Below are 12840 nucleotides of genomic sequence, written 5' to 3' on the forward strand. Positions count from 1 at the left end.
CCCAGCTGCCATGCCAGCCTCCCTGGCACCAGCCCTGAACCAACTGAAAAACTGCTCCTCTGCAGCAGAGCCGGAGACCACAACCCGCCACATACCCCACTGCCCAACTTAGGCCGGGGACACAACCAGATGAGCTTACTCCCTCACCCCCGCGAGCAGGAGAGGAAATCAGCCACGACTATCTGCACCCCTCGCCTATGGACCAACTTGAACTTAAATAGCCAGAGAGCCAAATACCACTGAGTGACCCAGGCATCGGTATTCTTCATGCGGTGGAGCCATTGCAGGGGGCATGGTCGGAACAGAGGATGAATGAGCGTCCCAGGAGGCAATAACGAAGAGGGTCGACTGCCTGCAAGATTGCTAGACTGTTCTTCTCCACTGTGCTGTATCGGGACTTCCTCTTCCGGCTGACGAACACAATAGGGTGGTCGAACTTACTTACCTGCTGTGACAAAACGGCCCCCAACCCTCTGTTCAAGGCATCCATCAGCAGAATGAAAGGGAGGGAAAGTTAGGAGCACGGGGCAGGGGTTCCCCAAAGAGAGCATGCCTGGCACCGCGCCATTCACTGGACCAAATCTAGGACACCCTTTCAGGCAAGGTCAGTTAAAGGGCTTGTTTTTTCCGTGAAGTCAAGCGCAAACTGGAGGTAGTAAAATGGTAAATGGCCTGTATTTGTATAGTGCTTTACTTAGTCCCTATGGACCCCAACGCGCTTTACACTACATTCAGTCATCCACCCATTCACACACTGGTGACGGCAAGCTGCATTGTAGCCACAGCTGCCCTGGGGCACACCGACAGAAGCTGCTGACACTGGCGCCACCGGGCCCTCTGACCACCACCAGTAGGCAACGGGTGAAGTGTTTTGCCCAAGGACACAACACCCGAGACTGTCGGAGCCGGGGCTCGAACCGGCAACCTTCCAATTACAAGACGAACTGCCAACTCTTGAGCCACAATTGCCCCGTCTTATCTGTTTGGGGGGTTCGTTTGGACGGTGGGAGACAGACTTTTTGAGGTTGGCTATGACTCCAGCACCGTAGCCACTCAACTAAATATCATCCGCCCAGATGTCGCTGTTGATCATCAAGTAAGCAGCAGTATATGCAGCATGTGGACGCAAGAGCCAGTCCATGAGGTTATGGAAGGTGGCTGTGGTTCTGAACAAGCCAAGCGGAAGTATGACAAAATGCTACAAACCGTACATAGTGGAGAAGGCAGTTTTTTCTTAGATTCAGGGTGGCAACATTAAATTTCATTTTTAGATGGGTTTTAGACCTTCCTCACGGTTTTCTTTAATTACATCCATACCGTATTGAGTACCTGGTCAGTCCAGGACTACCTGCCTGATGCCCTCAAAACTGAGGAAGGAAGAAGTAGATCACTACCCGAGCCTCCCCAGAAAGCAGAGGCAACAGGCCGAGTGACCATTTTTCTTCCAAGCCACAAGTACACTTCCAGCGTGGCTTAGAAGACTTCCAGGATCATGCGTGGGTCATCTCCCTCCTCAAACCCAGGGCTGGTGGGTGTTGTGACAGTGACAGTTGAGTTCGTTGCAAAAATACTTTCATTCCTATACAAATCTAATGGACCTCGGTCAACACTCTGCTATTGAGATTATGTTTTCAGTCACTCTTTTCAGATCATTACAGTTTCAGAAAGGAGGATTATCTAGGATATCACTAGCTAATGACTAGTGATTAACAAGTTGTTAGAAGCATGCAGTTTTACAGCCAAACTCATGATGCCAAAATTGCAACTTACTTCTGATTTAACCCTTTTAGCACTTAAATGCACCTCTCCATTGATTAGTGAGCAATAATCGAAATAGCAAGGTGTTTTGCTTTACCAACATGTAATATCTAGCACTGTCACAGATTTACATAAACATCATCAGCACAAAATGACCGTTAATTAATTCTGTGGCTTTTAAATATGTACACAACAACTGAACTAATATACAAAAAAGAAAAGATTGAAAGTTGAAAGAGGTGTTTAAAAGGGGAAAGAACTATTAATTAACTGAATTGAATCATGAATGAACAAGTACCCAATAATGCAGCCAATATCCAAATATTTTATGAAAGACCTTCAAAAAAGTACTGTTGCTTAATACCACTTTTTAAAAAAAATCTATGCATATAATTAATCCAAACCTCAAACTCAAAATCCCTTTATAAGCTTTAGTTGATGCACAACCTTAGATGTATCTGCTCCAGTCCTGCATCTGTGAGGTCAGTGTTGGTTCGTTTGTGGATATCCCTCTGCTTCTCGATCTTGTGGTCATCAGACAAGCCATCCACTTTGTGAATGAACACTTCAAAGCTGATATCTGGGTTTACTTTGTAAGCCCTGGTCACTGTGAGATGCAGTCTACTCAGAGCTTCCACATAGTCATCCTGTCATGAAAAGAGAAATTCCTTTTAGTCTAAGCTCTTACAAACTGTTCATCAAAAAGCAAGAAGTAGACTAAATTTTAACTTGATTTTAAACCCCTTGAACTAAGCATGACACTTCAATCCCAGTAGTTGAAAAAGGTAAGTCCTGTACCAAAATAAAACAAACAGCCCCAATAAACAAGAATTTAGAACACAAAATGTTTTTTACTTGAGCTAAACACTGCACCAGCATTACAGCCGAATTGGATTTTCTTGTTTCTTAGTACAAGGATACCTCAATTTTGCAAAGGTTAAGTATCTAGGAATCTAGGAAAAAAAGCAAGATATATGACTGCCACGGTGGGCTGTGCGTGTATGTGTGCATGCGCCTTAAGTCCTCCCACCTTGCCACACCTCCATTTATATTCCCCTTCTCCTTTTCTCTCCTACTGATCTCCATGAACTAACTTCAAGCCATCACACAAACATGTCAGTTAAAGCCCATCCACAAAAGTCTGTTAAAAAAATCACCATTAAAACTTAAGTATTAAAAATTATTTAGGGTTCATCATAGCACAGAAACAGAACTAGTGAAGGTTACTAGTGATCAATGTTCCCTCTAATTTTTCATGTGTCTGAGCGAACACAAAAACTCCCTGAGCGGTCCCTTGGACCACTGTGAGCAACATTAGACGTGTGCACTGTGGTCACGCCAGCATCCAATCCATCCAAGTTACCTGGTTTATTAAAATAACAAAATTACAGCATTTATGTTAGACTACTTTTAATTAACTGCTTTAGCCCACTTACAATGAAAATTTTAAAAAATCTTGTTCATGACCTGTGTAGTATGTTAACACTATTGGAAGTAAAAATAACTTGAACTCCAATTTTGAAAACAAAACTTTAGCTTTTATAAAGCTCTGACTTGTATTATGAGTATGAGTCTGTGGTCTGGGAGAGAGTCCTGTAACTATCTGTCTGCAAAATACAGTATATAATGACCAATGTTGGGTAATTAATTATATTGTTACTTCTTCAAAAAAGTAACAGAGTTATGCAAACAACAACGTTTTTTACAGCTGTTTACCTAGAAATGCAGCCAAGGTGGGGTTTTTTTTTTTAAACTTTTATTACCAAAAATAACAAGGCAGTTCACATCAACAACATGACCCGAGACCAAATCTGCAGTATATAATGGTGCGGGATATTCAAAAACTTAATTTAAAAGGAAAAACATATATACACATATACATATTAGAGATGGCACGATACCACTTTTTTATGTCCGATACCGATATCATAAATTTGGATATCTGCCGATACCGATATGAATCCGATATAGTGTTTTTTAATCAACAAAACTGTTTTTTTTTTTATATCTTGCTGCATTTTGTATAAGTTCATAACTCAAGTTTAAAACAACAACTACACTAAAGCTATTCTGTTATACCTGTATGTAAAAAAAATAAATTTCATAGTTCAGCAATACTGATCAATCTAATAAACTTAAACCTCCACCATCCTCCCTATTCTGGTATTTTAAAGAGTACTTAGCGTAAATATTAAGCAACCTAACTAATAGGGTTCCAACTCCCAGCAACAACAAAAATAAATAAATAAAAAATAGGGAACCACCCCTCACGCTCCACCTCATGATGCTTAATCGACGTAATCAACCTTAATTTGATGCAGTGTGAAAAAAAATGCACAGAAATCAATTATTTTTCAATATATTAAAATATTAAATAGATTCAACATCTTTCTTCAACAGAATTGCAGACTGCACAGATGGTACATTCCCAAAGGAAAAAGTACTATAGTTTACTAGGGTATATTCGACTTAACAGTCACTATATACAGTAATTGATTTCTATTCATTTTACATCAAATTAAAACTTTGGGTGTCAGATAATTATTTATTAAAAGCTAGACATTTTAAATGAGAATAAGAAAGAAAAGTATGTCTTTGTGCCCCCTTTTCCCTATTAATGCCCTATCGGCCCCCCTGGCTAAACTTTGCTAGATCCGCCCCTGCACAGTTACCAGCGTCAGCTACGTAGAAAAAGATCCTGGTGTAGAAAGTAATACTAAATAAATTCTAACAACAGCTTATCAAGCTTAAATGTACTGCTGTTGTTTATCCACTGGTTTCCTCTTTCTGGTGCAAAGTGGGCCAAAAACAAACAAGAGAGACGGACTCGCGACAGAAAAGCCGATCAGCAGTTTCATGATTGAAGTAGCAGCAAGAAGAGGCAGTTGCTCCATATATCGTTTGTTAAGCTTAACGCAGGAATGCTTTACAAACATTCAGAGATGAACTTACACACTTGCTTTACTTCTCTCAGGGATAACTTTGTCGGAGATGAAATGCCGGGTTGCTAGCGAAGCTCCAAATGCTATCCAGACCACCGACAGGTCCCGCATGCCACAGCCGCTCTATCACGTGATGCATACATCAAACATCAGGCATGCTTTCAGAGCGACACCCCTCCCCCACCTGGCTGGATCTGACCACCTCTGCATGTCCCTCACCCCCACCTACACCCCCTGCTGAGAAAAACAAAGCCCCAGACAAAGACAATAAAAACCTGGCCTGAAGGAGCCCTCTCTCAACTGCAGGACTGCTTCTCAACAACTGTATGGGATTTATTCTCCAGCCACAACCTCCAGGAGTACACGGACACTGTACTCTCGTACATCAGGAACTGTGTTGACAATGTCACCGTCAACAAAAGGGTCAGGGTGTTTCCAAATCAGAAACCCTGGATGAATAGCGAAGTGCAATCCCTCCTAAAAAGCCGCAACACTGCCTTCAAGTCAGGGGACAGGGCTGCGTATAGGGCAGCCAGGGCAGACCTGAGTAGAGGCATCAGGAAAGCTAAGGCTGCCTATAGAAGAAGGATTGAAGATCATTTTGCTGACAACGACCCCAGAAAAATGTGGCAGGGGATCAATCACATTACCAACTACAGAAGCAATAACCAGGCGACATCTAGGACTGATGCCTCGCTGGCTGAGGATCTAAACCGTTTCTTCGCCCACTTTGAGACGACCAAGCCCTCAGCTGCCACACCACTTCCACCCGCCCCCAGCACTGGCACACTAACACTCAGGGAGCATCAAGTGAGGTGTGTTCTAAGGTCAGTGAATCCCAGGAAGGCGGCAGGTCCTGATGGAATACATGGAAAGGTTCTCAGAGCATGTGCTGACGAACTGAGTCTTCACTAAAATCTTCAACCTTTCCTTGTCATCAAACACCGTCCCGCCCTGCCTCAAAACCTCCACCATCATCCCCATCGCCAAGAAGACAGCTGTGTCCAGCCCAAATGACTACAGGCCTGTTGCACTTACGCCTGTAGTGATGAAGTGCTTTGAGAGACTGGTCTGTCAGCACATCAGGGCCGGTCTGCCTCCCACTCTGGACCCCCACCAATTTGCCTACAGGACAAATCGATCCACCGAGGACGCTATCACCATAGCTTATTTCCACAGCGCAGTGCTGAGTCACCTGGAGCACCGAGGAAGCTATGTGAGAATGCTCTTCCTGGACTTTAGCTCAGCATTCACCCATATCATCCCGGAGATCCTGGTCCAGAAACTGTCTCACCTGGGACTCTCCACCTCCATCTGCCTCTGGATCAAGGACTTCCTGACAAATAGACCACAGTCTGCCAGACTCGGACCCCACCGGTCCAGCACCATCACACTCAGCACCGGGTCTCCACAAGGATGTGTTTTGAGTCCCCTCCTGTTTACGCTCTACACATCCGACTGCTCCCCTACCCATCTCTCAAACACCATCATAAAGTTCGCGGATGACACACAGTGGTTGGACTCATCTCAAGGGGAGATGAGTCGGACTACAGAGATGAGGTCAACAGACTGACTGAGTGGTGTTCAGTTAACAACCTCCAACTGAACACCACGAAAACTAAAGAACTTATCTTGGACTTCAGGAAGGGCAGAGCAGACCCGGCCCCACTCTACATCCACGGGAACTGTGTGGAGAGGGTACACTCCATGAGGTTTCTGGGCATGCACATCTCTGATGACCTCTCCTGGACTGCAAATACCACAGCGGTGGTTAAAAAGGCCCAGCAGCGTCTCCAATTTCTGAGAGTGCTCAGGAGGAACAACCTGGAGGAGAGGCTGCTGGTGACATTTTACAGAGCCACCATAGAGAGCATCCTAACGTACAGCATAACAACATGGTATGCAGGGTGCTCAGCTGCAGACAGGAAAGATCACTGGCTGCTCTCTGCCCAGCCTGGAGGTCACTGCAAACTCTCGGTACCTCAGCAGAGCTGGCAATATCATCAAGGACCACTCTCATCCCAGCAACCAACTGTTTGAACTATTACCGTCAGGCCGACGGTACAGGTCACATAAAACCAGGACAAACAGATTCAGGGATAGCTTCTTTCCCAGAGCTATCACCGTAGTAAATAAGCACAAAAACAATTGAACCTATTCCATACCGTCACGGTCATTATATTATGCTGCTATTCATACTGTCATTATATTAATGCTGCTATCCTGTATATATTGTACATACTATTGCTTGAGTACTTACGATTGTTTTTTTGTACTTTTTATATTTTACATTTATATTTATTATTGAAACTTGCACCAAGGGAGTGGCACTCCAATTTCGTTGTACTCTGTACAATGACAATAAAGGCTATTCTATTCTTAAAAAAAAATTCACTGGTTTGAGACAGTGAATTGTTATCATTTTTCTTTATCTATTTTTAAATAGAAAGGTTTTCAGTGGAGTTCTAAAAAACCTTAATTTAACCTTCCAGTCAAATTCCTTCCACATTTGACTACCCGCCCCTCTGTGGCAGCCACAGCAGACACTCTCCCATGTGACATCATCCAAAATTATATTGAGTTCCATTTCCCATTGTTGTTTTATATGATAGGTATTATCAGACATGTCAATCAGCAGTTTCGGGTAGATCAAAGACACTTGGTTTTTCAATGTACCCGACTTTTCAAGCAGTTTTATAAAATGGTTTTCTAAGCCGATTAGTTCTCTTCTAATATTGTCCCAATCTTTATGCTTTGTAATGTAGTCCATTAACTGTAAGTATCTAAAATGGTCCCCTGGGGATAAAGCATATTTAGCCCTTAGCCGAGCAAAACTTTTAAGAGTATTCTTTTTTTTTATGTCTCAAACTTTATTAGATTTTAATATAAAAAAAAAAAAAAAGATAACAGAATGGACATTCCCAGTAACAACAACAGAACAAATTGAGAATCAATGAGAAATAAAAAGTGTAATCCGATCCATTAAATATCAAAAAAGCACCTCACAAAACTGGCGACACGGCGTAACTCGGCTCATAACCGTAGCACGTTGGAGCAGTGTGGTCACGTGATAGAGCGGCTGTGTGTATTTGTAGCCTCGCTACCAAACCGGCATTTCATCTCTGAGGAAGTCATCCCTGAGAGAAGTAAAGCAAGTGTGTAAGTTCATCTCTGAATGTTTGTAAAGCATTCCCGCGTTAAACTTAACAACCGATATATGGAGCGACTGTCTCTCTCCTGCTGCTAATTCAATCATGAAACTGCTTAATGATCAGCTGATCGGCTTTTCTGCCGTGAGTCCGTCTCTCTTGTTTGTTTTTGGCCCACTTTGCACCAGAAAGAGGAAACCAGCAGCTGAACAACAGCAGCACGTTTAACCTTGATAAGCTGTTGTTAGAATTTATTTAATATTACTTTCTAGACCAGGATCCTTTTCTACGCAGCTGACGGCTGTAACTGTGCAGGGGCGGATCTAGCAAAGTTTAGCCAGGGGGGCCGATAGGGCACAAACAGGGAAAAGGGGGCACAAAGACATACTTTTCTTTCTTATTCTCATTTAAAATGTCTAGCTTTAAATAAATGATTATTTGAATCTTACACCCAAAGTTTTAATCTTATGTAAAATCCAAACCAAACTTTGTTCTAGTTTAATGCTTATAATAGAATTTAACAAACACTGAGAATGGACACAGTACAATAGATCCCCTAAGGGTATGAACTCACCGCTCCACCTTGTGTCAATTTCAGTTTAGAGAAGAGGTCCAAGTTAACCTCCAGAATAGTCCTTAATACGAAAATAAAACGAGCACGTAATAATCATCATTTGTATCTCTCTCTAAACATAATCAAAACTCAATTAATAAAACCAGGAGCCACGAGCTGTTCCAGTACTTCGGGGTCCAGGAAAAAAAAACAAAACAAAAAAAAAAACACAGGAGAATATTACTACCCAGAAAATAAACAGAACCGACAGGTAAAAGAAGAAACAGAACAACAAAAAAAGGACAAAAACAAACAAGCAAACAAACCGGTTTTACACCATGGAGTGAATGAAAGTCATTGCTTTTTTATGGTCCTCGAAGTGACAGGATCCCTGAGGAGCTTTCACAACAAGCACTGCTGGATAGAATAAGGAGAAACCAATACGTTTGTTGTGCAGAAGCTTCTTGCACTCATTAACAGTGTTGGTCAAGTTACTTGAAAAAAGTAATCAGTAACTAATTACCGATTACTTCCCCAAAAAGTAATCCCATTACTTTACTGATTACTTATTTTCAAAAGTAATTAATTACTTAGTTACTTTTTAAAAACACGATTTACAACCTGAATAGGTGATAAAGCGATAGATCTTTCAGCCCAATTCTACTTTTTCTGCATAATCCATCATACAAAATGTAATCAAATGGAAAAGTGTCTTTTTAAAACTTGTTTTATTAGTTTTAACCTTTTAACTTTATGCATCAAGCAAAAATTTAATTATATGCAACATTCTCTGACTGGAAGAAATTTGTTTAACATTTAAACTTATTTTCTGCACATTATAGCACATAAAATATATTTTTTGTGTGTGTTTACACTCACTCTTTCAAATAGATGCAAGTAAAACACAGCAGAAAATAAATAACATCAAAGACTCAGCGGTCCTGTTGCTCTATTTTCACCTGTAAAGCAGGAGTGGCGTAGACGGAGGTTTACCCTGGTGCAGGTGTGCAGCGGTCAGTTGAAGAATCCGCGAGTTTCTCTGTGAGTTTCCCATTACGTGGTAGCTACTCGGTGCTTGTTGGAAGTGTAGGGGTTTTTTTCGGTGTAAAAAGAAGTTTTCTTCCCACGCACAACGGACACTAATGTTTTTGTCACTTTTTATGGAATCAAACTCAAAATAAGGTCAGTACTTCCACGCTTTAAACACTGCACGCATAGATACCCACTGCGTTTCTGAATCATGAATAATCCAGACAGCCATTGATTTTAATTGAGCTGCCCAATAGTACATTCTGAAGTTAGGCAACTTGAAGCCCCCTTTTTCTTTTCCAGACATTAAGATTTTGACTCTGACCCTTGGTCGTTTATTCTGCCAGATAAATTTAGATGTAATGCTTTCTAATAATTTGAATGCAGACTGTGGGATCAAAATGGGTAGGTTCTGAAATAGGAATAGTAGGCGTGGAAGAATATTCATCCTTATACATTCAATCCTCCCCATAAAAGTGAGTGGGAGTAGGTTCCATCTGTCCAAGTCCCCCTTAATCTCCTTGAACATCCGATCATAATTGAGTGCAAGTAACTGATTGGTTTTAGGAGTAATAATTACCCCCAAGTATCTGAAGCCCTGTTTGGAGTGTCTAAAAGATACAAGATGATCTAGCTGTGTGGGCCAGTTGCCAACAATCATTAACGCCTCAGATTTATTTGTATTTATTTTATAACCTGACACTGTACCATAATCTCTAAGGTTGCTCAGAAGGGCCGGGACAGAGGTGACCGGATTCTCTAAAAATAGCAGAATATCATCTGCGAAAAGTGACAGCTTATGTTGTGTATTGGTTTCATCTCTAATTCCTTGTAGGAGAGGGTTGGATTTTTATATAGTGTTTGGACCCATGAGATAAAAGTCTCATTGAAGCCCATGTGCCTGAGAATCTGTTGCAGGAAGTCCCAATCTACCCGGTCAAAGGCCTTTTCCGCATCCAGGCTCAAGAACATTGATGAGGTGTCCCTTTCCTGTGCCATAATCTGAAGATTGAGGGCCCTTCTAACATTATCTGAACCTTGCCTATGGGAAATAAAACCTGTTTGGTCAGGTTTCACTATTTTTTTTATGTTTTTGGATTCTATTTGCAATAATGGCTGTAAGAATTTTTAAATCAACACAAAGCAAGCTGATAGGGCGATAAGACATGCATAAAGTCCGGTCCTTGCTTTCTTTATGGATGACACTAATAATAGCTTCAGACCATGACTGGGGGGGATCACCTTTAAATAATGCATAATTATAAACTTTGCATAACAATGGTGTTAGCTCTTTTTCAAAAAAATTGTAATACTCCCCAGGCAGTCCATCCACTCCGTGAGACTTGTTGTTTTTCACTTTTCCAATACTGTCTTTTATTTCTTCAATGGTGATTGAATTTGTTATTAGTTCAGCCTCTTCCTGAGACAGTTTACTAAGATTGATCAGGTTAAGAAATTGTTCAATCTTTTCAATCTTATTTGGGACATTTTCTTCTTTATATAATTCCTGGTAATACAGAGAAAATGCTTTTGCAACTTCATTAGGTTGGCACACTATTTTTCCGGAGTGTGGATATTTGATTTTATGAACAACCCTACTTGATTGCTCTTTACGCAGCTGAAATGCCAGCAGTCGGCTTTTTCCTCTGCTCTTTCAATGAGTTCAAAGTCCCAGTGTCTTTAGTTACCTCATAAACTTTTTCTAATTTCTTAATTTTGTTTTCTAGTTCTGTTTGTTCTGCTAGTCTCTCTTTTTTCAGTCTTGATGAAACTGCTATAATTATCTGTCAAATAACTTTTGGCACTCTCCCACAAGATTGAAGGGGACACCTCATTATTATCATTGAATTGAATATATTCAGTCAGACTCTTCTGAAGTTCTTGTCGAGTTGTTTCATTATTCAAGATAGATACATTGGCTCGCCAATATTTAAAATGATTGTTTGGATTCATTCTTAATTTCATACAAACTGGGGCGTGATCAGAGATAGTGATTGCTTCTATGCTACACTGTCTAGTCCTATAAAGGTCCGTCCTAGGCATTAAAAACATGTCTATCCTTGAATGGCTGCAATGTATATGTGAATAGAAAGTAAAATCTTTTTCTTGGGGGTGCAACTGGCGCCACACATCCACTAGGCCCAATTCCTTAATCATTGTATTTAAACTACAAGATTTTGAGGTTCCGGTGATGTCACCCCACCGAATGGCAACTTAACGGGTAGCTCTCTCTCATAATTAATTCTTTCCCCCCGTAAAGCATCTAAATTACTAAAAATCTTTCGACATACAGTAAAGGTATACGCGGGGTGAACATCGGGAAAAGAGACAAGCAGAAAGGGTCGGCAGAGGAACGTACAAATGAAGGGCTTCCTGCAGCAGTGTCACCACCTCGATACGAAGCTAATGCTATGGCTAGTGCGGAGGAAGATTCTGCTTTAACCACGATACTGGAAGAAATACGGGACTTTCAGAGAGAGTTCCAAGATTTCAAGTATGACCTGGTCAGAGTCAACAATAAGATAACCGAAGCAGAGACCCGTATTGCGAAAGTGGAAGACCAAGTGCAAAACACAGAAAAGGTGATGCTAAAGATGCTAAAAATCATCAGCGAGCAAGAAAATAAAATTGTGGACCAGGAAAGCTGGGCCCGGCGAAAGAATCTAAGGCTGTACAACATACTCGAAGGAGCGGAGGGCTCCTCAATGCCAGCTTTCTTGGGAAAAATATTGAAGGAATGTGTCGATCTCCCCCAGGGCACAGAGCTTGGCATCGAGAGATCACATCGGGCCCTGGGAGCAGCGAGGAACCGAGAAGAAACTCCCCGCTCAATATTAATACGTTTTGCCTGCTTTACTACAAAGGAGGAAGTTTTGCGCAAAGCGTGGGCCAAGAGGACCGTCCTGTTGAACGGTCAGAGAGTATACTTTGACCAGGACTATGCTCCAGCCATCCTGCGGAAACATAAGGACTATGCTGAAGCTAAAAGGGCTTTGAAACAACAGAACATAAGATTTCAGACTCCCTATCCTTCTAAATTGAGGGTTTTCTATCAGGATGGAACTGTGCTCTACTCGACGGCGGAGGAGGCGACTGCGGATATGCGAACCAGGGGATTCCAGATCGCTAAAGTCACACTGAAGCAAACCCTAACCAAGCACTTGTCAAGTTCAGCGTGGGAGACAATGGGGATGTCGCAGCGGTGCGACTCAGAGGGGCACAGAGAAAGAGCCATTCGTGAGCAGTTTCAGATTTTTAGGAGGCGCTCCCCCTCCACTACAGGAGACCAATGAGGATATACTACTCTGTCAAAGTGGGTGAGACAATAGATACCTTCCCCTTACTAGATGAATAGTTAAGACTATCAGAGAGACGTATTTTAGTATTTAGTATTAGTATTTATTTATTT

At 41.7% G+C, this 12840-nt stretch overlaps 1 protein-coding gene across 2 annotated transcripts in view; it reads right to left on the reverse strand.

The window, feature by feature from the left end:
* Nucleotides 1-12840, reverse strand: part of rragd (ras-related GTP binding D) — a 69359-nt gene that overhangs the window by 39708 nt on the left and 16811 nt on the right. For both annotated transcript variants that reach the window (XM_086274526.1, XM_086274527.1), the window contains exon 3: nucleotides 2206-2405. In XM_086274526.1, the coding sequence (XP_086130652.1) occupies nucleotides 2206-2405 (200 nt within the window). The remainder of the gene's footprint in view (nucleotides 1-2205; nucleotides 2406-12840) is intronic.

This window comes from Aulonocara sp. 'chitande type north' Nkhata Bay, linkage group LG19 (genome assembly GCF_057382095.1).
Source record: "Aulonocara sp. 'chitande type north' Nkhata Bay isolate Kocher_YH1m ecotype deep benthic linkage group LG19, A_spYH_male_GT1.1, whole genome shotgun sequence".
Lineage (NCBI taxonomy): Eukaryota > Metazoa > Chordata > Actinopteri > Cichliformes > Cichlidae > Aulonocara > Aulonocara sp. 'chitande type north' Nkhata Bay.